The 25,645-nt window shown below is 39.6% G+C and overlaps 1 protein-coding gene and 2 non-coding genes across 18 annotated transcripts in view; all 3 read left to right on the top strand.

Moving 5' to 3' along the window:
- PUM1 (pumilio RNA binding family member 1) overlaps positions 1 to 25,645 on the top strand; it is a 128,103-nt gene that overhangs the window by 72,604 nt on the left and 29,854 nt on the right. For 7 of the 16 annotated variants that reach the window (XM_024766620.1, XM_024766610.1, XM_024766611.1 and 4 more), the window contains 7 exons: positions 4,819 to 4,912; positions 6,282 to 6,398; positions 13,586 to 13,737; positions 19,127 to 19,265; positions 20,543 to 20,686; positions 21,510 to 21,806; positions 22,881 to 23,117. In XM_024766620.1, coding sequence (XP_024622388.1) covers positions 4,819 to 4,912; positions 6,282 to 6,398; positions 13,586 to 13,737; positions 19,127 to 19,265; positions 20,543 to 20,686; positions 21,510 to 21,806; positions 22,881 to 23,117 — 1,180 coding nt within the window. The remainder of the gene's footprint in view (positions 1 to 4,818; positions 4,913 to 6,281; positions 6,399 to 13,585; positions 13,738 to 19,126; positions 19,266 to 20,542; positions 20,687 to 21,509; positions 21,807 to 22,880; positions 23,118 to 25,645) is intronic. The other 9 variants (XM_024766621.1, XM_024766614.1, XM_024766613.1 and 6 more) reach the window with 5 other exon arrangements.
- On the top strand, positions 11,228 to 11,310 carry LOC112414455 (small nucleolar RNA SNORD103/SNORD85). The gene has a single exon (XR_003006150.1). It is a non-coding gene; the product is annotated as a small nucleolar RNA SNORD103/SNORD85 (small nucleolar RNA).
- Positions 19,382 to 19,458, top strand: LOC112414454 (small nucleolar RNA SNORD103/SNORD85). Its single transcript, XR_003006149.1, has one exon. It is a non-coding gene; the product is annotated as a small nucleolar RNA SNORD103/SNORD85 (small nucleolar RNA).

Below are 25,645 nucleotides of genomic sequence, written 5' to 3'. Positions count from 1 at the left end.
TTATAATTATTAGTTGATTATTGCAGCTGTTCAAATAACCTGTTCAAAAATGAACTTTGATCTAGAAGCTTCAGACAGTAGCAAACTTCCACAAATTTCATATACTGAGGACTAGCTCCAGGATATAATTTTTTCTTAAAAATTTATAGCCCCACTATTGATGTAATACTCGTAGTGTTTGAAGGGCTTTTCTCTGTGAATTCTGACAATAGCCCCATGAGGTAGGGCAGCTATTATATTTTTATAGATTTATATATTTTTTTACAATTTACTTGGGCAGAATTTATTTATTTTTATAGATAAGAAAATTAAGACATCATGAAGCTTACAGACTTAACTGAAGATCATATACTACCAGCTATGCAAACATCTTTGTTTTGGTTTCTAGCTCCTAGCTGTTTCCTTTGGACCTAGTACTAGAAACGTAAAGCCTTTTGATGCATGGAGTATTCAACTGCATTCTTAGTTTTTTCTGCAAGGAGTATGTTTTAAAAAATACTCATCGACAACAAAAACTAAAAAGGTTTTTCTTTCTTCCCTTTTTGTGACCTGACGGCAGCTGGTGCTCATGAACTCAGTGGGGTTTTGACTTTAACACTGACTCAGAAGAGTCTTGCCTTCTGCTTTCCTTGTCCCCATCCTGGGCTGCCGTACTGGGTGATGAGCTGTAAGAGGTGGCCCACAGAAGGGCTTTGTCCGTGTGTGTGGGTGCTCTCCTCATTCATCAGAAAGAATATCACATATAAAGGACTTTCAAGTGCTTTATGTGTATTGATTTTAATACTTAGAACAACGTTATGAGTTAGACAAATCTTTATTGTCCCTGTTAGAGAGAGGAGGAGAGTAAAGCACAGAGGTTTTCCTGCCCAGTGTCTCACACACACAGTCAGTGGTGGAGCTGAGACATGAGTGCAGGCTTTCTGGCCCCAGACTCTGTGCTGTTGTCCTCTCTCCACTATGTATATTGCCTTAAACTGGTAAGAAGCCAGGCCTGGCAGTACATTTTATTTTGGGGGGAGAAAGGATAGTCTTTGACATTGGCTAACTCCATATTTAGATATTACTCTTCCAGATTCCGAAAACTCAACAACAATATTTTTATGCCAGCAATTGTTATTGGTAACAATAGTAGTAATAGCTGTCTCTTATCAGGTGCGAGCTGTATGCCAGTCACTATGTTGGGTGTTTTTGACTGCCTGGAATCACTTCTGGAATATAAACCATGCAGGGTATCTTTTGTTAGTTCATATAGTGTCAGAGAAGGGAGTTAAACAAGCTTGCTTGTGTGGTTCCCAAATTATGCCTTCAGGATTTCTTATTAGGAACCTTGATAAGCTTGAAATAGTTGACATATTTTCCCCTGCATTCAGTTTCTTGAATAGCTTATGAATTCTCCCTAAGTAAATGGCAATAAATTGTGGCACATTTATCATTATACTGACCTTAAAATAAGCATTTTCCCCAAGTTTCACAGTATTGTGTTTCTCAGTTATTATTGGCTTACTCTGTGAAAATCATGAAAATGTTGACAGAGTTCAGCACTTTGCCCAGCAGATGGCATTTGTATGAGTTTTGCAGGATCCTTTAGAATCCATCACTTGCCAGTTACCCAATTTTGTTTTGAATAAGCTGTATTTCCAGTTAATATTGGACCATTTACATAAAGAAAATGTGCTAGAATTGCTGTAATCTGTACTATAATCAAATCTGCCTGTTGTCAATGCATAATTTACTTATGTTCATTGTTTATTGCAAAATGCACTCAAAATAATTCCTTCTCTTTTTGCCGTAATCACTGAGATATTAACCAGCTCTCAAACGCAGGATATATGGGTGTTTTTATAGGGCCTATATGTTTTTAGTTAAAAGTAATAGTCCCTACTCTCGGTGGTAACATGGTAGTGAGGACCACAGACTGATGTAGTGCGGAATGGTTATTTTATTCACACACTATGTATTTATATGTATATTTACAGATACAGTACATACGTGTAGTGTTACATGAAATGTTAGAAGCATGTGAAGTGAGGATAAGTCATAATGGAATGGTATTGGAGTACTGTTTTCAGTTAATAAGTCAAGATAACCTCAAGAGTTGTATTCTGAACACACTAGTATCCTTATTTCCCTAACTTCATGTTGCAGCGCCTAGCTAATAATAAGTGCTCAAAAAAATGTTTGTTGAATGAAATAAGTTATTTTATTTGCAGCAGGCCCAAGAAGGGTAGAGGGAAGAGGCTAGCATGAGCCGTGTCTGAGATGTTAAATATTTCAAAAGGTTTTAGGCTAGGAAAATTCCAGAGATCCATTGAAGCGACAGTAGATGTTTAGTGGAACTGTGAGGTATTTTCACAACCTTGGAAAAAATTTTTCAACGGCTTTCCACTATTTTACTTGTTTCCTGCCTCCTGGCTGCCTGTCTTGCGGGGGGTGGGGGAGGAGCTGTTGGTAGGAGCACTCCAGAGGCACTGTCTTTGAGGTGAAACAGAAACCAGCCTGGCAATGATCACAGGGTGTAGTTACCAAATAGTACTGGTCGGCTCCCTTCCTGGAGTGAACAGTTGTTTTGAATATGTTTGTCAATAGATTCCTATATTTCTTTTTTTTTTTTTGCGGTACGCGGGCTTCTCACTGTTGTGGCCTCTCCTGTTGTGGAGCACAGGCTCCGGACGCGCAGGCTCAGCGGCCATGGCTCGAACCCGTGTCCCCTGCATCGGCAGGCGGACTCTCAACCACTGCGTCACCAGGGAAGCCCTCTATATTTCTTTTGAATACTTGATATTTAATCAATGCTTGTAAAGTAGTACTATCTTTTTACCAGCATCATAATGAAGTTTTTCTTTTCTTTAACCTTTGAAAATAAAAAACTCTAAAGTATTTTTGAAATCTGTAGTACGTGTTTACTTTTGTCATTCATACTGTGAAAGCAGAGGCTTATTTTACTCTGTTTTTTTTTTTTTTTTTTTTGCGGTACGCAGGCCTCTCACTGTTGTGGCCTCTCCCGTTGTGGAGCACAGGCTCCGGACGCGCAGGCTCAGCGGCCATGGCTCGAACCCGTGTCCCCTGCATCGGCAGGCGGACTGTCAACCACTGCGCCACCAGTGAAGCCCCTACTCTGGTTTTTAGAAAGATGAATATATAGAAAGAGAGGTAACAAATACAATTGGCCAGTATGTTCAGAATATTCACCTTTTAAAAACAATTTTTTTTAATACTCACATATTTGAGGCACAGAAGTAACCAGATCATAGAATAAAGTCCACCACCTAAGATAACATTAAAAGTTCAGTTGGGGGGCTTCCCTGGTGGCGCAGTGGTTGAGAGTCAGCCTGCGATGCAGGGGACACGGGTTCGTGCCCCGGTCCGGGAAGATCCCACATGCCGCGGAGCGGCTGGGCCCGTGAGCCATGGCCGCTGAGCCTGCGCGTCCGAAGCCTGCGCTACACAATGGGAGAGGCCACAACAGTGAGAGGCCCATGTACCAAAAAAAAAAAAAAAAAAGTTCAGTTGGGGACTTCCCTGGTGGTCCAGTAGGGAAGACTCTGTGCTCCCAACGCAGGGGGCCCGGATTCAATCCCTGGTCAGGGAACTAGACATGCTGCAACTAAGACCTGGCACAGCCTAATAAATAAATAAGAAGTCAAAAGTTCAGTTGTGATGATAATTAAGCTGAGTTGTCAGAATGACATTATCTCCTAATGTCTGAAACAATCCGGTCTTTTTATGAAGACATCTGTAATTCAAGATCCATGGTGTCTGTTATATATCATCCAGTGAAGTTAGCTGAAACATTGAAAAGTCCTGTAGAAAGAGCAGGTAGGTTGAAGGTCCTCTGTAGGGAGGTCCCATCAGTAAATTCTCCTAGTCTGATTTCAGAAAATAAAGAAGTCTTTAGTATAACCCCTTGGAAGGAGGCACATCAGGGCAGTCCAAAATCAGGAATCCCCTTTCTTTGTACCAAAACTATTCATATTAAAATGTATGAACATTTTATTCAGTGCTGTGTTCCTAGTTCCTTGCACAGTACCTAGCAGGTGTTGTTTCATAAATATTTGTAGAATGAATGAAAGAATGAGTGATTGACTTTGTAATAAGAGAGAATCTTGGGATATTCTTGTCAAGACCTTTGAACTCCTTTCCTTGGGAACTTAACAGTGTGCTAGGTCTGAGCTCATAATCCAAGTTTCGTTAGTAGCAGCTATACTTCTGTTGTTTTTTTTTCTTATGTATAAAAGAGTTGGTATTCTAGGAAACTCGGGAGCCCCTCCAAATTGCACAGTTGTCCAATTTACCCATTATGATAAGCCACTAGTTGAGGAAGGTATCCAATATTATTTCCCCAAGAAGAGGCAGCCAGAGGATGAAATGAATACTCCAAAGTATGAATAGGTGAGAATTAATTCAAAGTGTTTGTGGGGTTCGTAAAAGAACTGAAGGGAGGTAACAGCACTCAGTGCAACGTGGTAAGTCATTTGTAATATACTCATTTAGTTTTTAAGTTGCTCTGGATCAGGCAGCAACCTCAGACCTGGAATAGTTCTTAGGGCATTTGTATGTATGTTTGTGGTTCAGGGGACATATAACCTGTGAGTAGTTAGCACGTGGGAACTAGGCACACCAAACTGAGGTAAAGCAAGAGAGGGAAAGCGGAACTATGAAGCATCATAGATACCAAGGGAATGGAGTAGAACATGAGAACATTTTTGTTTAAAGCATCCTGTCTAAACAAGGGTTTATGGAAATTCTTATTCAGAGAGGTTTTAAAATTATTTCACAAGACAGGTTCTCTAACCTCATCATGTCCTTTTCTTCCCTCAGCTGTTCCAAAGACCTAACGCACTTGCTGTCCAACAGTTGACAGCCGCTCAGCAGCAGCAGTACGCACTGGCAGCCGCGCATCAACCCCACATTGGTAAGTCCTTGAGCCGAAAGCTCCCTTATAGGGGTGGCCCCATTTTAGGATAGCGGCTGCTGTGGAACCCAGCAGACTGATTGTCAAAGTCCAGACAAATCCCTCAAGGTACAATAAATGGCCTCTTACTCTTGTCCAGTTGTCTTTAGCAACATTCTTATTTTTCTAGACCTCAACTGATAAGATTTCTTGGTATCCAGTTATTGCTCTGCCTCAGCTGTTTCAGTATTTAAAGTATTTACTGTAGTAGTGACTAGCATCAACTTTGTTGGTAGGTTTGGATGAACTCAAATAACAGTAATTTTGTGCTTGTTGGGCTTGTGTAGACTATGGATATATCAATGTCACATCTTATTAAGTAGCAAGTAGTACCTATAAGCCTATTTTCCAAGTAGCATGTCTTGAAAATTTTAAAAAGTATTATCATATAATCACTGGTTTTTAAAGTACAGTAGCTTTGCCCTTTTCCTATTGCACTTATTAATGTTTTGATGTGCATATTTTTGTCTTATTGCCTAGACTCCCTGCACCCCTCCCCCACTTTTTTCAGGTCTCTTTGAAACAAAGTGCTATACAAGTAGAAATTTTTTTTTTTAATGTGTTAAAATGACACGATTGAATAGATAGAAGATCACCAGTCATGGATTGTGGAATGCTGTGGAAGAAAAGACTTGCTTCCAACCTAGATATACAGGTGACCCTTGAACAACATGGGTTTGGACTGCGCAGGTCCACTTATATTCAGATTTTTTTTCAGTAAATGTTCTACAGTACTGCTTGATCCTCGGTTGGTTGAATCGTTGATGCAGAAATGTGGCTATGGAGGGCTGACTTTAAAGTTATACATGAATTTTTGGCCGCGTAGGGGTCGGCACCCCCTAACCCCTGCTTTGTCAAAGGGTCAACAGTATTAAGTCTAGGCATAAAGGCCTTTGCTTGGGTCTTACTTAATTTATACTTGTAGGTAGTAGTCTTTATAAATATGTATGCATCTTCTTTGTGGAAAACTGGAAAATTGTTTAAATGGAAATAAATCCTTCTGTCCCATTACAAAGTCTTTTAAATTGCTTCATTTTAGCCTGTTATAATGTAATTTTGATAGTCCTTTAGAAATTGTGCTGAATTAAAAACTGCATAGCAGTTTTAATTGTACGTCTTTAGCAAAGGCTAAAAAAAATAGACAATAGATAGATGTCACCATAATCTTTAGTACAAGGATTATTTTATCTTCTTAAAATCCTTTTTAGTCTCAACCTATCCTATCTTCTCTTTTTTCTTTTTTTCCTCACCTACAGCCTGGAATGATTAGCCAAACTGTGTAGGTGTTTGGTAGGGCTGCAGTTTTAGTCAAGTTTGTTTTTACTGACAGGTATGTTTTCAGCAGGTTTAGCTCCCGCTGCGTTTGTCCCCAACCCATACATCATCAGTGCTGCGCCCCCAGGGACGGACCCCTACACAGCTGGATTGGCTGCAGCAGCGACACTAGGTGAGACATTCTGCCACACGAGGGATTTTCTCACCTGCTAAAAAGTCATTTTGATGGGCACGCATTCTTTATACTCTTTCACAAATCCACGTCTCCAGTGGAGATTTCTCTCCTGATTTCCAGGACCATCTGTCGGCCAGTTAGACATCTCTGCTTAGCTGTAACCTCAGACGTGAACACATTTAAAGGCAGGTTAATCAGCCACCTCCTGTATAGTTTTTGTTTTTCGTTTTTTTTTTTTTTAACATGGTACAAATGCCTTTAGGCCACTTCCTTTGTAAATTAATTAATTAATTTTTATTTGACATATAGTTCATTTACAATGTTGTGTTACTGTATAGATATTTTTGATCCACTAAGGCACCAGTTGCTCGTATATATTTCGGGAATTTCTCCTCTTGCTCAGGTCTTCCTACTACCTCTAGTCTACCCTAGTCCAGGTCTGTTTAATCTTTACGTAGACTTTTACAGCTGTTCTCTCTTATGTGCTTTCTTTTTAATTAATTAATTAATTAATTAATTTTTGGCCGCATTGGGTCTTTGTTGCTGCGCGGGGGCTTTCTCTAGTTGTGGCGAGCAGAGGCTACTCTTTGTTGTGGTGCACTGACTTCTCATTGAGGTGGCTTCTCTTGTTGCGGAGCATGGGCTCTAGAGCACACGCTCAGTAGTTGTGGTGCAGGGGCTTAGTTGCTCCGTGGCATGTGGGATCTTCCCGGACCAGGGCTCAAGCCTGTGTCCCCTGCATTGGCAGGCGGATTCTTAACCACTGCGCCACCAGGGAAGCCCCTCTCGTACATATTTTCAATTTTCTTCCTTCCTTCCCCTTCTTCATCCACCTAGATTGTTCAAGAAAACTGTCTCAACCACAAATCTTACCCTTTTATCCTTCTACTTAAACCCTTCATTGATTTCTGTCTTACCCACTCTAATATAGCATACTGCAGTTAATGTCAGTATGGCTGGTCATTCCAAACTACTTGGGTGGTGGTGGTGATGGTGGGTGGTGGGTTGTTCCTTGGATTCAGTGTTTCTAAGGAACTGCCATGACATTATGAGGATTAGTGAGGATTTGGACCCACTATGTATGGGGATCTCTCCACGACTATATGGATGTCTCTACATGTGCACCACTTTCTCCCCCTTCAAATTGGTTCCCACTGGCTCATACCGTACATTCTAGCCGTACTAAATTGATTTCAGTTTGCTACACATACCACACTGGTTTAGGCCTCTGTGTCTTTGGACATTATGGTCTTAGTCCTCTAGAGTAAACTGTTTCCCCATTCTTTGCCTGGGAAGCTTCTTAGCTGCTATTGTCACCTCTAGAAAGCCTTCCTTTGCTGACCTTTCCCTATTCTTTCTCTAATCATCACTTTGTATTTATTTGCTTGTGGACGTGTTGTACGTGACTGGGTTTTCTTCCCCCTTGAGACTGAACTCTTTCAAAGGCAGACACTTTTGTTACTTGACTCTGTGTGGCACAGTAGCTGTCAACATGGTGCGGTCATAAATATATGGTAGATTGAATTCAACGTTAGGACAGACTTAATGTCTTCCAAAGTAAATATTCTTTGGAGACATCCCTCCAAGTCATGTTAATTATGACTCAATATTATTTGTAAGATTTCACATATTTGTAGCACGTGATTTGTAATGATGAACTCAAATGCAGCGTAGAATTTCATATTGTTTTCTTTAGAATTGTTCACATTTTGGCATGGGTTGTGGTGGGAACATATGTAGTATAATTTCTCTGCCCCGTTGCCTTTAGGGGAAGTAGAATCTTTGCTAATTACCGTTAATATTTATTGAACCCTTATTAACTGTTTGCCAGTGAGTGCTTTTCATTCATACGAATTGTTGGATGATGGCTTTTCAGATTAGGAATTTGCGGCTCAGAGAGCTGTCTTGCTTGAGGTCACACAATTTATTTATTTAGTCTCTACTTTTCCCTCCAGCTTTATTGAGATATAATTGCCAGACAAAATTGTAATGTATTTAGAGTACACAACATTAATATATGTATACATTGTGAAAGGATTCCCTCCATCGAGTTAACTAATATATCTATAATATCCCATATTTACCTTGTTTTATTTGTGCAAAATTTTTTAATTTTTGTTTTAAAATTTTTGTATATTTTTAAATTGAAGTACAGTTGATTTACAATGTTGTGTTAATTTCTGCTATACAGCAAGGTGATTCAGTTATACATATATACAGTCTTTTAAAAAATTTTATTAAAGTTTTTTGTTTTGTGTTTTTAAAGTCTTTACTGAATTTGTTGCGATATTGCTTCTGTTTTATGTTTTGGTTTTTTGGCCTTGAGGCATGTGGGATCTTAGCTCCCTGACCAGGGATCAAACCCACACCCCTTGCATTAGAAGATGAAGTCTTAACCACTGGACTGCCAGGGAAGTCCCTAAAATTCTTTCCTAGTATGGTTTATCACAGGATATTGACTATAGTTCCCTGTGCTATACAGTACAACCGCGTTGTTTATTCATTCTATATATAATGGTTTGCATCTGCTAATTCCAAACTGCCAATCCATCCCTCCCCACTGGCACCCCCCAGAACGCGCGTGCGCGCGCACACACACACACAAGTCTGTTTTCTATGTTTCTGTTTCATAGGTAGGCTCATTTGTGTCATATTTTAGATTCCACATATAAGTGATATCATATGGTATTTGTCTTTCTCTTTTTGACTTATTTCACTTAGTATGATAATCTCTAGGTCCATCCATGGTGCTGCATATGGCATTATTTCATTCTTTTTTTTTTTGGCGGTACGCGGGCTGCTCACTGCTGTGGCCTCTCCCGTTGCGGAGCACAGGCTCTGGATGCGCAGGCTCAGCAGCCACGGCTCACGGGCCCAGCTGCTTTGTGGCATGTGGGATCCTCCCTGACCGGGGCACGAACCCATGTCCCCTGCATCGGCAGGCGGACTCTCAACCACTGTGCCACCAGGGAAGCCCTATTTCATTCTTTTTTATGGCTGAGTAGTATTCCATTGTATATATGTACCACTTCTTCTTTATCCATTCATCTGTTGCTGGACATTTAGGTTGTTTCCATGTCTTGGCTATTGTGAATAGTGCTGTTATGAGCATAGGGGTGCATGTATCTTTTTGAATTGTAGTTTTGCCTGGATATATGCCCAGGAGTAGAATCACTGGATCACATGGCAACTCTTTTTAGTTTTTTGAGAAACCTCCATACTGTTTTCCAGAGTGCCTACACCAACTTACATTCCCACCAACAATGTAGGAGGGTTCACTTTTCTCCACAGCCTCTCCAGCATTTGTTACTTGTGGACTTTTTAATGATGGCCATTCTGATCGGTATGAAATGATGCCTCATTGTTGTTTTGATTTGCACTTCTCTAATAATTAGTAATGTTGAGCATCTTTGCATGTGCCTGTTGGCCATCTGTGTATCTTCTTTGGAGAAATGTCTCTTTAGGTCTTCTGCCCATTTTTCTATTGGTTGGTTTGTTTTTTGTTGCTGTTGTTGAGTTGCATGAGCTGTTTGTATATTTTGAAAATTAAGCCCTTGTCAGTCTCGTCATTTGCAAATATTTTCTCCTAGGCTGTAGGTTGTCTTTTTGTTTAGTTTATGGTTTTCTTTGCTGTACAAAAGCTTGTAAGTTTTTGTTGTTGTTGTTAATATTTAATAATTTGGCTGCGTTGGGTCTTAGTTGTGGCATGCGGGGTCTTTAGTTGTGGCATGTGGAATCTAGTTCCCTAACCAGGGATGGAACCGGGGTCCCCTGCGTTGGGAGCATGGAGTCTTAGCCACTGGACTCCCAGGGAAGTCCACAAAAGCTTGTAAGTTTGATTAGGTCCCATTTGTTTGTTTTTGTTTCTGTTGCCTTGGAAGACTGACCTAAGAAAAGATTGCTATGATTTATATCAGAGAATGTTTTGCCTATGTTCTCTTCCAGGAGTTTTATGGTGTCATGTCTTATATTTAAGTCTTTAAGCCATTTTGAGGTTTTTTTTTTTTTTTTTTTTTTTGCGGTACGCGGGCCTCTCACTGCTGTGGCCTCTCCCGTAGCAGAGCACAGGCCCCGGACGCGCAGGCTCAGCAGCCATGGCTCACGGGCCCAGCTGCTCCGTGGCATGCGGGACCCTCCCGGACCGGAGCACGAACCCGCGTCCCCTGCATCGGCAGGCGGACTCCCAACCACTGCACCACCAGGGAAGCCCTTGAGTTTATTTTTGAGTATGGTGTGACTGTGTTCTAACTTCATTGATTTACATGTGGCTGTCCAGCTTTCTCAACACCACTTGCTGAAGAGACTGTCTTCTTTCCACTGTATATTTTTGCCTCCTTTGTTGAAGATTAATTGACTGTAGGTGTGTGTGTTTATTTCTAGGTTCTCTCTTGTGTCCATTGATCCATATGTCTGTTTTTGTGCCAGTACCACACTGTTTCAATTACTGTTGTGTCTTCGTAATATTGTCTGAAGTTTGGCTGGGTTATGCCTCCTGCTTGGTTCTTTTTTCTCAGGATTGCTTTGGCAATTCTGGGTCTTCTGTGGTTCCATATAATTTTTAGGATTATTTGTTCCAGTTCTGTGAAGAATGTCATGGGTAATTTTATAGGGATCACATTAATTCTGTAGATTGCTTTGGGTAGTAGGGGTCACAATTTAAATGTTGTAGAGTTCGGGTTTGAGCCAGATCTAGCTCAAAGCCTATGCATGCACTTCACTGTAGTATACAATGTCTGTGTTATCCTGAATTGTCTTCTCTGTACTTTCTTTCCTCTGCAAACTTTCCTCTACTAACTTACTATATGCTATTTGAAACAAAGAACTAGTCTTAGGGATGACACACTTGTCCTCACTGAGATCATAGTTTGGTGATGAGAATCTTGCTTTTGTACTTATCAGCTGAGCCAGACTGAAAATGACTTAAGGGCTTTCACAGAGAGCCAGAACTGTTAACTGCCCCAACTGTGAAACTGCATATTCTTGTGGAGTGTTAATCACACAGGAATTGAAGCAGGCATCCTGAGGAGCCAAGCCCAATTAATGATGCACCCTGAGCTATTTTCCTAAACTCTGTGTCATGAGCCAAGGAAAGTAGTAGACCAAGGAAAGACATGACCAAGACATGACCAAGGAAAGTAGTAGAAATGCCAGTTGAGAAAACTTAAAGGACAGTGCAGTTGTTTATTGTAACAGCATTCTCTGCACAGTAGAGGTTTGCTTTTGTTGACTTTTGGGGGAGCCTTGGGACTGTCACTGCAGGTTGCACCCCAACCTTTAACAACAGATGTGACAACACCCTAACATCTGTTACACCCATTTTGCAGGTGAGGAAACTAAGACATAGGTAGTCTTCATTGTGTTCTTTTTCATTCTTTCTTTAACTGTCCCAAGACCACCCCACTTTATAAACAATAGTCAGCTGAGTTTGGGGGCTCACCACTCTCTCCTACTTGGAGGTATCGTTTTTAGACTATTCAGATGCCTACATGTTTAACATTTTTTAGCCCATTTGTTTATTATTTAAAAATACCTCATTTTGTAGCATAGTTTTTCTAAGCAGCACCTTCATTTTGAACCATTTTGCCCTGTGTTTGACAGTGGGCATCTTTATGAACAGAGCTTCTTGATCTTGGCTAAGACCACAGATACAGAAAATACCGAATTAGACATGTCAGAGTAATATTGAACAGTGATATAATTTGACTTATTTGTGTTTTAGAACTTAATGGAGAAACAAAAAACATGTACAAATTGATTTTGACTTAATGAAGTACATATTTCTACAGGGTTGGCTACCATGTCAGAATAGATATATTTGAAACAGCTTTAAGGAACTTCACTGAAAAGTGCAGTAATTATTTAATCAGGTTGCAAATATTTGAAACTCTGTGCTTTAACTAAGCAGGTTCTTATTAGAGATGTGTTCCAGCAGATGTGAGAAACTGGCTTTGAGTCCTTGTCTTAGTTGGCAAATAAGCCTTGGTGTTTCTTGCCACCAGCTTCAGAGAATTCTGTGGTTTAGAGTTCTGCCCCTCCCAGTTTGCTTTCTGCATAGCTCTGTTACTTCTCTGTTGCATGTTCTGTTTGGCAGAGACTACAGCTGTAGCTTGTTTCCAAAGAGGGTGAACAGATTATTTAGGCTAAAGCAGAATGCTTAGTTGTTGTTGTTTTTTTAAAATAAATTTGTTTATTTATTTTATGGCTGTCTTGGGTCTTTGTTGCTGTGTGCGGGCTTCTCATTGTTGTGGCTTCTCTTGTTGTGGAGCATGGGCTTTAGGCGCGCAGGCTTCAGTAGTTGTGGCACTTGGGCTCAGTAGTTTTGCCTTATGGGCTCTAGAGCGCAGGCTCAATAGTTGTGGCACACAGGCTTAGTTGCTCCGCGGCACGTGGGATCTTCCCGGACCAGGGCTCGAACCTGTGTCCCCTACATTGGCAGGCAGATTCTTAACCACTGTGCCACCAGGGAAGCCCAGAACGCTTAGTTTTGTATAGAATACTCAGGTCTGTAAGAAGTCAAGGTGTTACATTTTTTATTTCTGCTTGTTTTCAGCTTTGACAAATTTGAATTTCATATACCAATGTCTGATTGTAGTTGTGCTGAATGCTTTTTGTGACATTAGATATAGGAAAACCAAGCCTCTTAGAATTTGAGCCGTGGAGGTTCAGTGGCATGTTTGGGCTTTGTTAGACAGCTGATGGATTTTCATGCTTCTGGAGTTAATGAAGCACCAAGATCCCTGTCCCTGTCAGTCACCTCAGGTGCCATCCTTACCACTGAAAGCAGGGTACAACTTAATCTTTTGCTGTGTTCCATCACTTTAAGCACACAAACTCTACATTTATTTCCCTTCCTGATTGAGCAAGGCCAATTCCTCCATCTGTTCTTACACGTACCCCTTCCAGCTTCTATCACTTATGCTTTCTTTCAGTGTCTCCAACGCTTGGTCCTTCACTAGCTTCTTCCTCTAGGCCTGGAGTATATTACTGACTTTAGAAGACTTTGGTGTGGGGATCATGTATAATATTTTCTGTTTTTTTAAAAATAGAATTCAGGAGTAGCTAGAATGAATCAATACATTAAGTTAATATTTTACAGTAGTGTCTGCTGAGTCAGGTTGTCTTTGGAAACTGAGATGATTGTTGATAGTCTAAACTTTTCTTACCTTTCTCTTGCTATTTTTTAGGCCCGGCTGTGGTCCCTCACCAGTATTATGGAGTTACTCCCTGGGGAGTCTACCCTGCCAGCCTTTTCCAGCAGCAAGCTGCTGCCGCTGCTGCAGCAACAAATTCTGCTAATCAACAGACCACCCCACAGGCTCAGCAAGGGCAGCAGCAGGTAAATGCAAACAAAATTTATACCACCTAAATGCGAATATTAGTTATTGTATGTAGTTAAAAGGTAGTGTTGTCCCTGATAGAGAAATTGTGAATTGTGAATGGGTGAGTTCCCTTGTGTGGTATCTGAGTTCATGCTCAGACTTGACTGTGCTTTACTGAATGTCTTTTACGTATCAGGTCCTTGTTCATTGTGACTAGTTGAGATCATGGTATTACATATCATGTGATACTGCTTAGAGGATTTTCCAGTTAAGTGTGGCAAATTGAGTATTCATACTGATAGTGAAGTTTTCTTTCTTTGATACTGTAGTTAGTTTCTAAGCACCATTCTCTGATCACTTCTGGCTCTCTCTTTAAGTAGTTTGCTACCAAAGGGGAGATACTAGTTCTTCAGATTGCTTATTTATAGCATCAGTTAAAAAAAAATTGAAGTAAGTTGATTTACAATGTTGTATTAGTTTCAGGTGTACAGCAAAGTGATTCATTTATACCTACATATATACATACATATGTATGTGTGTGTGTGTATGTATATATATTCTTTCTCATATTCTTTTCCATTATAGGTTATTATAAGATGTTGAATATAGTTCCCTGTATTATTCAGTAGATCCTTGTTGTTTATTTTATATATAGTAACATCTGTTGAATTGGACATAAATCTTATACCTATTTTATCTCTTTTAACTTAGAGTAAGCTTTTTAACCAAGATGAGAAAGGATAGTTAATTGCAATACTATGTGTCTTTTTATATTAGATAGGTCATTTTCTCTTGCTCACTAGAATAACACCTGTTTATGGCTGAAAATTGTGGTGAATTGGATTACTTGAAGGAAAAAAAATCCCCTAAATCCTCCTGTCAGAAAAAAAGCAATATAAATGTTGGGTATCTGTCATTCTAGCCTTACTATTTAATTAATTTCTTATAAAATTGGGATTATGCTGTCCACATGGCTTTGCATCTTGTTGTTATACTCTTCCATGTTATTTAACGTTTTTAAATCTATTAAAGAGTATCTCATTTATTTTGACCAGTCCATTATTATTTATGTTATATTTATATGACTAAGTTATAACTATAACTTAGCCATATTTTGGTGTTATAAATAAGATTAATATTCTTTGCATAAGTACATGATTATTTCCATGGAATAAAGTCCTAGAAATGGAGTTTTTTCCCCAAGTAAATAAAGTGAACATTTAGGCTTTTGATAAGCATCGTCAAATTAAAGCTGTCTTTTGAGGAAAAACACCAGCTTATATATGTACATATGATAATGATCCAAACAAGAATCCTTTGCTTTTTATCAGTTTTAGGAAGAGAGTGTATGTTTAATTTTTTAGATTTTACAAGTTTATAGGAAAAACACAGGTCTTGAAATTCTAGCTAGTTTATTCTGGGTCAGTATTTTTTTATTTTTTGCGGTACCCGGGCCTCTCACCACTGCGGCCTCTCCCGTCGCGGAGCACAGGCTCCGGACACGCAGGCTCAGTGGCCATGGCTCACGGGCCCAGCCGCTCCGTGGCATGTGGGATCTTCCCGGACCGGGGCATGAACCCGCGTCCCCTGCATCGGCAGGCAGACTCTCAACCACTGTGCCACCAGGGAAACCCCTCTGGGTCAGTATTTTTATAGTCAGATTTTTTTTGTAAGTTAATGCATGATTTTCGTTGCAATAGATAGAATTCTAGTACCACATGCATAGGGAATTCAGCAGATAGTTTGTTGACAGAATGGGTGATCCCTATTAATAAATTTCTTAGCTACTCTTTGTGGATAGTTGGTATTTATCAAGTCATGATCTTTGTGTTTAAATGGCTACCAAATCATGGATTTAGAAGACTGAAGTAATTGCTTTGTTTAAAATTTGCTCTAATAGAGTGAATAAGAAAAATAGTAATAAGTACTTCTTATTGAAAGCTTTTTATTTACAGCTAAGTGCTCTACATATAATTTCTTTTATTCTGATAAGTAGATTATATGACTTCCCAGCATAAGATTAAGGAAATGGAATTTGTGTGCCCAGGATCACACACCTATTAAGGTGCTAAGATTTGAACCTGGGACTTCCCTGGTGGCGCAGTGGTTAAGAATCCGCCTGCCAACGCAGGGGACATGGGTTCGAGCCCTGGTCCGGGAAGATCCCACATGCCACAGAGCAACTAAGCCTGTGCACCACAACTACTGAGCCCGTGCTCTAGAGCCTGCGAGGCACAACTACTGAGGCCCGTGCGCCTACAGCCCATGCTCCACAACAAGAGAAGCCACCGCAATGAGAAGCCTGAGCCCCGCAACAGAGTAGCTCCCACTCTCTGCAACTAAAGGCAACAAAGACCCAGTGCAGCCAAAAATAAATTAAAAAAAAAGAAGATTTGAACCCAAGTCTGTAAGTTCACAACTTGTTACGTCTTCTGACCATAGTGATAGAAAGCCTGAGATCTGGTCTTTGTTCTACCACTAACTGGTTGCAACTAGGGCAAGTTGCATGATTTCTCTGAATATATCCTTAGCTATAAAATGGGCATGATAATCATGTACATTATTTCAGAGTTTTCTGTCATCCACAATAACAAACCTTACTATGAAAAAGTTATTATTATTAACATTACCTTTTAACAAGTAGCCATATTTTAGTTCCAGTGACATTTTTGCCAGTTTCTGGCGTCAGGTGTTTCAGGAAAATACGATATTCTTGGTGAACTTTTTTGGTCATAGTCATTGAAATGAGAGGTTCTTTTTAAACTTTGCTTTCGGCCTTTTGGCCTTTACGTTTTATCAGAAAGCATTTGTTATGTTCTTCTAGGCATGCTGACTCTTCCAAATGTAATTGCTGAAACTTTATGTAGAGTCAGTGACATCCTGGCCGCTTCACCTTCCTTCTGATTTCTTTTTCATTCTTTTTGAAGGTTCCTTTGACACCTGATTAAAAAAAAAACTGTTATTCTCTATTTCAAAATGTTTGTTAAAGAAAAAATCCTGGATATTAGGTTGAACCCAGGCACAGGTGGTGGCTTGGTGTTGGATGTTGCATTTTGAGAGAGAAAAGTTTAGAATGGCTTGTGAACTTTCTAGATTAGGGGAGACTGTATAGATGATGATTCTACCAAGCATGATGAACTGTAGAAGGATGAATGATTATTAATGAAAATATCTCCATTGAGCATCTACTTGCTTATTACATTTTAAATGCTGTGTTTAAATCAGTACCTTTGAAAAGAAATTTGAATTTAACACCTTTTGCATCATGAAGATAGGTAGTAAACTAACTCCTAGGATAGTGTTTTACAAGTAGATATTCAGTCGTTTTTGTTGATTTTATAGTATATAAAATTTTACTTGTGGAATTTTACATATTTGTTTCAGAAAATTCAGGCTTGACATTTATTTATGAAATTAAAATATGAATATTGGCAGCTGACTTAAGAACTTTGATTTATTGTCAAGGGAACCACTTAGATTTCTAGAGAGTTGACAAAAGGACACACATTGCTCTCCTGATTGTAAAATAGGACTCAGTAGTCTGGACTACCCCTTTCTTCAAGCACCTTGTCCATTTCCCTGTCCTCTGATGTTTCACACAACTCCTAATCAAACATAAGCCTAATTCATTCTGCCCTATGAAAAGGATGTTTTCATTGATTTTTTTTTTTTTAAGTTCTTGAACTATTAGTATTTGCCATATCTCTGTACCTGCTGTTTACTTCTAGAGTGAGAGCTGTTCTGGATTATTGGTTAGGCATTTTCTACAAACTCTCACCTGTGCAGCCTCCCTTGAGTCTTCTACCTATACAGATTGAAGTACTCCTTCTGTTGTCAAGTCCATTAGATTCTTTGGTTCACAAACAGAAATGAATTGCCTAATATTTTGATAGGAATTAACTGTTGGTTATTGATTATCTCCTGGGTACTAGGCATTGTGCCTTGTAGACATTAATTCTAATATTTCCTACAAATCTGCATGATCAGCTGTTACTCTCACTATTCTTACAGATAAAGAAATAAGAAAGTTTGGGTAAATTAAGTGTCTACACATCTCTTCTTGCCAATATGGACAGTGTTGGTCATTTAAAATACTCATTTAATAAATATTTGATTGTGGTGTTTCTCTTCTACATTTTTTACCAAGTGGTACCAAGAAAAATCTGTGCACGGGTTCTTGATTACATGTGTAACTTTTATAAGTAGCAGAGTGATATTGAAAATGATCTGATAAGAACTTTGCCTTTGAAACATTGCAAAATGCATAAACGTCGGTAATTTTAGCCTTGGTATTGGGTTTTGCATTTTTACTTACTGGCATAGATAGATCTTTTGGAATAGATTCTTCAGAGCATTCAGAATAAAAATGATTATCAACATCTTACTACCTATGTTTCATTAATAAAAAGAAACGTAGATCCTTTATCACAGTGACAGAACTAGTATTCTGTGCTGAAATGTCATTGTTCTTGACTAATACTCATATCCGTGTAGATTACTGTGCGTTTGTGGTATTTATGAGAGGAAGAATAGAAATGGTCAAGTCAGAAGCCTCCTAAATCAAACCTGTTGATTTCATTTGGGGCCATTTGGGCCCTGATAAATGGGAACAGTGTTATAGGGTAGAGAAAATGTTCTCACATTCCATAAAGAAAGTTTAGCGCGCGTGTGTGTGTGTGTGTCTGTGTGTGTGTATTTTGATACAGCTATTATAACTTAATGATGTGGATAAATTACCCTTGTTTATCATATCTAAACCCCTCCTCCACTCCACCATACTCTTTTTTTCACCCACTTTTTTTGTGTGTGTGTGTGGTTACGCGGGCCTCTCACTGTTGTGGCCTCTCCCACTGTGGAGCACAGGCTCCAGACGCGCAGGCCCAGCGACCATGGCTCACGGGCCCAGCTGCTCCGTGGCATGTGGGATCCTCCCGGACCGGGGCACGAACCCGTGTCCCCTGCATCGGCAGGCGGACTCTCAACCACTGCACCACCAGGGAGGCCCTCACCCACTTTTTAATTATTGTAGACTTACTGTGTAGCTCTCATTCGCTGGAATAAAAGCTCCAGTTGGGCAGGAGCTTTGTGTGTCTTGTTCATTGCTGTATCCCCATTACCTGCCAGATGTTAGGCATTAAGTATTTGATTAATGAATGAATGATCACTTTTGTATGCTCTTGGCTTCTTATAAAGGTAATATGTTTAAACTAAGAATGGTAGAATGAAATTTCACTATGTGAAATGCTGTTAATGGATTTTTTTTATCTTAACAGCCATGCCACATAAAACCATTATCAGAAAAATGGTTAACAACCATCAGTTTTAAAGTTGATCCAACTTAAGCATGTGGTGGGTCTTAGATGTTTCCAATGAAAAGAAAGTAGTTGATTTATTTTTGTCTCCCAGGTTCTCCGTGGAGGAGCCAGCCAGCGTCCTTTGACCCCAAATCAGAACCAGCAGGGACAGCAAGCAGATCCACTAGTGGCAGCTGCAGCAGTGAATTCTGCCCTTGCTTTTGGACAAGGACTGGCTGCAGGCATGCCAGGTGAGGCTGCATCGTTGTTCCTCATCATTTGAGGGTGAAAAAGTCTGCTTATTGGGGAAGATTCAGAAGAGAATGGGCAGTACTTTTGGCTTGCTTAGGCTTGTCATCATTTGGCAACTGGCGAGGATGACATACACTTGCCCTCACTTAGACCATAGTTCGTTGATGAGAGCGCCTAGTGTTCTGAGCCAGTCTCAGTCTTAAATGTTGGAGATATGTGAACCTCCACACATAGCTTGGAGTATGCTATTTTCCTTTGGTGATGATCTGTTTTCTCTCGCAGTGTTAAGAGTGGAAAGAGTGGCCAGACTGCATCAGCATCGCTCCAAGGCTGATGTCTTTGAATAGTATTATTAGGAAGACATTCCTAGTATTCCTTGATAGTGTCCTCCTTACATGTTTAGGATTTCTCTCGAACCAACAGTAGAGGTGCTTTGTAGCTGTCTATATGTGATTGATATATATCCTGAATATAGGTTATTCTTAGCTCACTGTCTCCTGGTCTTATTCTTTGCATGGATTGCATGTAGTCTGAGGTTATTCCTTTGAAACAGGTCCTTCTGAGACCTCAGTATAATTTTATGGGTTCTTACCATGGCACATTCCTAAATCAACTGATCTATTTATGAATTCACTGAGTAACTTGAACTTGCGTCATGCATGTTGTTAATTACTAAGCATTTATGTTTTATTATGAAGTCACCTGTAATTTCTCTTATGGCTCAATAGGATTTGAAGATTCCATCTCATAGAATATTGAAAGACCCTGTTAATTGAAGCCTGTTTAGGTTTTCCCTGCTAACTTGTAGGATATTTGTGCTTAGATTATGTGGTATGAAAGTTCTTTGATTGTTGGAATCATTTGTACCTACTGTTAACTTGTGAAGTCAAGAAAACATAAAAAAAATTGTCAGTGTATGGTTGCTGGTGATAACTGTGGTTAGCACTTTGAAGAGCACAGGTATTCCCTATCCCACTGAATTCCCTAACACTTGGTGGATAATAAATAACACTACCCCTTATTGTGCCAGGTAGCATGTTACATCTTTCACACTCATCTTTTAATCTTAACAAGAACTTTGTGAGGCTGTTATTATTATTATCCTCATGAGGATACCCAGAGATTCAGCGTTGTACAGCTACCTTAAGTGGCGAAGCCAGGATCCCAATGCTGAGTTTGTAACTGTCTATCAATAAGATATGCTGGTGCCCAGGAGACATTTGTTAGATTCATATGTACTTATCTGTTTCATGTGTACTTAACTTAATATTCTCAGGTTATCCAGTCTTGGCTCCTGCTGCTTACTATGACCAAACCGGTGCCCTTGTGGTGAATGCAGGAGCGAGAAACGGCCTTGGAGCTCCTGTTCGACTTGTAGCTCCTGCCCCAGTCATCATTAGCTCCTCAGCCGCACAAGCAGGTGAGCTTACGTCTTAGTAGACTCACTCAGATCTAAAAGGGGCAATGGATGATATTCTTAAACTGTGTTGAAATATACTTTGACATTCTCAGTGTAGGAATTCTACCCTGTAATTTTTCAAAGAGAGAATCAGAAGCAGCAAGTGATCAGATTCTGATTCTGTTGACAGCATGTACCAGCTGGTTACCAGCAAGGACCTGCTCTACTGTGAGCATAGGAAGTTGGATTACTCATACAAAATGGCACTGTTGGCAGAAGTCCAAGGCTAATTTCACTTCATATCGTGAAATTCATATCGTTATTTTAAGATGATGTGGTATTTGTTTTGTTTTTTGCTTGAGGGGGTGGGGCAATAGGTTTTTATTTTAAGTCATATATATTATAAATTTGGGAGCAACAGTGGGGACATCTAGGGGAGAGCAACATGCTCAAGTGTCCTAGGAATTTGAGGGACTTCAGTATTTGGTTCTGGAAAAAAATGTCCTTAATGTAGATATTGGTAGAACTTGAGATTTTAGGAAGTAGTTGTATTTGAAATGAGTACTTTTTGATATCCATTGCTATTTTAAACTATAGCTTCTTTAGAGCTGTCAATACAGTGAACTTGGCTTCAATGGTATTTTGACTTTGAATTGAAAGTAGAAATAGAAAATAGAAGCTTCAGATGAAGGGGTCAAAGACAGATTTGTATAGTTCTTTACAAGGTTTGTGTCTGCTTTGAAAAAATATGGCAACATTAAAAGGTTTTCAAAAGGATAACAATGTAGTTTGGAAATGTGGCCAATCTCTTTCATAGCCAAATGGTTTGCTTTCTTCTACATAGCTGTTGCAGCGGCTGCAGCTTCAGCAAATGGAGCAGCCGGTGGTCTTGCTGGAACAACAAATGGACCATTTCGCCCTTTAGGAACTCAGCAGCCTCAGCCCCAGCCCCAGCAGCAGCCCAGTAACAACCTGGCATCCAGCTCTTTCTATGGCAACAACTCTCTGAGCAGCAATTCACAGAGCAGCTCCCTCTTCTCCCAGGGCTCTGCCCAGCCTGCCAACACATCCTTGGGATTTGGAAGTAGCAGTTCTCTCGGCGCCACTCTGGGATCAGCCCTTGGAGGGTTTGGAACAGCAGGTAGAAATCAGACTGATGTGCTGTTGAAACTGAATTTTAATTATTTTTACAATCTTTATGGAACACTGACAATGCATGGAACCCTGGACAGATACCACAGGCAGATCTGGACCGAGCCCTGTGGGAACCCAGCTGTTCCACATGTGTTTGAGATAATGGACTATTCAAGTTACACATTTGGGGCCTACTTCAGGTTTACATTCATGTTGCTACTTATTTATACTCTCAAAGTCCATTTGTTTCAAGGATTAGAAAATCCTTGAGGATTTTTGCAGGCATTGGAAGAATGTGGAGGGAATTATACAAATGTGGATGTTAAGAACCAAGGGAGGAGGACTTACCAAAGATCATAGGGTAGTGTACTCCACAGTCTGCAGGCCTTAAAGAGTCATGAGTTTTCTCCAGTCTCTTGAGAAGGATTAAGGTGGATATTATGGAAAAGTGGGAGGAAGGAGTTAAACTGAGATATTTTAAATGTTTTGATGGGAGAAAAAAGCAGGAAAGTAGTAAGGTAAACAATGGGATAATTGCAGTGTTTGTAAAACAATGTGATCTCAAAACAGAAGGGTTTATTTGAGAGAAAGTGTCTTAAGTTGGAGCTGGGGGCTAGCAATAACTCTTGATTGAGCCCTTTGAGAAACCAGGCTTTCATATGTAAGTCTTGGGTAGTGGGGCAGTACCCCATTCACAAATCTTTTTTCTACTCCATTTTTCTACTAGAACCTTTGGGTTGATGAAAGGCATTCTTTCTAGCCCATTTTCTTTCACCTTTCCCATAACTTATGTGGCCATCAGAGGATTTTAACCCACCCTCACCCCCATAATATGAGACACAAAAGGAAGGAAAATTTAGCATACGTGTGATGGTTTGAAAAAGAGTTTCATGTTAACCTGAGCCATGTCCTCTTTATTACTTTACCTGCCCCTAGAACTGCCACATAAACAGTTAGGCTGTCTCTGCTGACAAATTTGCGGTGGTAAGGAGTCTGGATCAAAGTATTAGGAACAGGTCACTGGGCTTGTTCTTCGAAGAACAGGCCTTTTCTTATCTGCATTGTTTTAATTCCATTTTAGTTGCAAACTCCAACACTGGCAGTGGCTCCCGCCGTGACTCCCTGACTGGCAGCAGTGACCTTTATAAGAGGACATCGAGCAGCTTGACCCCCATTGGACACAGTTTTTATAACGGCCTTAGCTTTTCCTCCTCTCCTGGACCCGTGGGCATGCCTCTCCCTAGTCAGGGACCAGGACATTCACAGACACCACCTCCTTCCCTCTCTTCACATGGATCCTCTTCAAGCTTAAACCTGGGTAAGAACCATTACTCTAACACCACCTTGAACTCTAGAAATCTCTTGCCACTGATGACATTAGAAGTACTTTGCATAAGCAAAGGACAATCCCTTTATCCTAAGACGTGTCCTGGGTGTTCTGTGCCTTCCTGAAGGTACCTCATGTTATTTAGGCTGTACCTAGGTAGCACAGCAGTTCGGGATTTATTCAAGTTTGGGCGCCTCCCCTGTATATTCACTTCAGCTTTAGTATGAACATCTTTGGCTACATGTGAGAATCTTTCAGTATAAACACAGTACAGATTCATTTTAAGTAAAGCTGGAAAATAGAGACAAAGAGTGTATTAACCTCGTTATCACCACTGAAATATCACCACAATTAATACTTAGCCTTGTTTTTCAGACTCCCCTCCCCTCCCCCATGTATATGTTTAATATCTTACTTTCTCACATAAAGCATTTTATTTTAAAAATTTTGTCAGATTCTTTAAAAAAATTTGTATATACATTCTTAAACTACATAGTATGCTAATGAGTATAGATGTATATTTCCCAATTATATGTTTAGCTTGTTATATGTGTGGGGTTTAAAAAAGTGTTAGCATTTAGATCCTGGAAAATGAGGAGGGAAAAGAGGATACTAAGCAGACAGTTATAAGAATGAAAAGAAACTTGTATTAACGATTTGGGTGGCAAATGTTTAAATCTTTCAAGAGATGGAAGATGGTACGCACTCCCTTCCTCTAGTTATTTATCGAGTTTGGATTTTGAAGTACTGATTTATTTCTTAGATGGGGAAAGCTGAGGCATAGAAGTACAGTGACCATATAATTTATCATGCAACCCAGGATGCTTTTGAGAGTTAATGGGGTTGCTGTTAATAATTACTCTGTGATGACAGGCCTGAATCAGTACTGTCCTGGGAAATACCATGTATGGCCACTTTGCTGGAAGATTCTGATTTTTAAAATCTTCTATTTATTATTATTATTTTTAAATTAAAATTTTATTTTTTAGAGCAGTTTTAGGCTCATAGCAAAATTGAGGGGAGAGTATAGAGATTTCCCTTACACCCTCTGACCCACACATGCATAGCTTCTCCCATTATCAACATCCCCCACTAGAGTGGTACCTTGGTTACAATTGATGAACCTACATTGATACATCATTATCATCCAAAGTCCATAGTTTACATGGACCTTTTTTTGTTTTTAACTGGCAAGATTAAAAGTGGCTTTCTGGACTCAGAAATGAGGACTGACTGAAAATGAATAGTGTACTTCTATTTGGAAAGACAAAGACTGGGAAATGATTATAAAAATCAAAAAAAGTCTTGAAGGGCACAGGATAATATAGTTAATTATTCTAGAACTAAGAGTGCTGTCTCTGAGTTTGAGAGATGAGTTTTAAGGCAGAACTATGTATGTATGTATGTACATAGAAATGTGAGAGAGAGAGTGTATGTGTGTATCCTGAGATTTCACATGATGGGAACTGTAGTTGTAAAGCTCACTGTCTCATGTTGTATATGGACATTACTTAAGAAAAGTTGTAGGGACGTTCCAGATTGGTAAGTCCATATTGGATAGATAAGGAATAGGGTATATTGCACAACAGTGTTTCCCTGTGACATGATGCCTGGCTTTAAAGAATGAGGGTTAATGCAGACTTATAAGGGGGAGATGAAAGTCCCAGTCTAGTATGTAGATGGAAGGTACTAACATTTATGGAATAGCTATTAGTGGCTACTGTTAACGGTTTTGGGTGCTGTACATATCACTCTGGAAGATACGGTATTATGTCTATGATATAGAAGTGAGGAAACTGAGTTAAATATCTTGCTAGGTCTTCTCATATCTGAACGGATTTAGAGTCAAAACCTTTTTGACTCCAAAGCATGCAATGTCAGTGTATATCATGTCACATAATGTGCCCAGGATAGCTTTTAAACCAGTGCATTATCAGATCCAGAAATCGTACCCTTTAATTCCTTGGTTTAAACATTTGAACTGTGTTAACATATACTGAGTAGTAAACAAATTAAATCTGCAAAAAGTTTTTTGTAAAGATCCAGATAGTAGATATTTTAGGCTTACAGGTCAGATGGTCTATGTAGTCAGTGTTCAGCTCTGCTGTAGAAGTGTGAAAGCAGCCACAGGCAAAATGTAAAAGAATGTGCAGCTATCTTTCAATAAAACTTTATTTACAAAAATAGGTGGCAGGCCAGATTTGTCCTGTGGACTGTATCAACCTCTGAACCAAATGCTATGGCTCTTGGTGTTTGAAAATGGAGCTGGAAACATTACTTGCATGCATGGTGCCTTTCCTCTTTCCAATATATCAACAATTTAATAAAATACCTCCTTCTCCTTGATTTACGTTTCCCCTGTGGAGAAGGAACTAACTATTGGTGCGAGTTATTTCTTATTTTAATGACTCTTGCTGTCTGCCTGGTTTTATTTTTAATATACCTTCCCTTAAAAATGTTTTTACTTTGTTTAAGCACTTTAGAGGTATGTATTTCCATTGGACTTCCGTTGCTGCATG

Source organism: Neophocaena asiaeorientalis, unplaced genomic scaffold, assembly GCF_003031525.2.
Source record: "Neophocaena asiaeorientalis asiaeorientalis breed wild unplaced genomic scaffold, Neophocaena_asiaeorientalis_V1.1 scaffold79, whole genome shotgun sequence".
In the NCBI taxonomy this organism is placed as follows: Eukaryota; Metazoa; Chordata; class Mammalia; order Artiodactyla; family Phocoenidae; genus Neophocaena; species Neophocaena asiaeorientalis.
The sequence above is the reverse complement of the archived record's forward strand: the minus strand, read 5'-3'. Positions and strand labels throughout refer to the sequence as shown.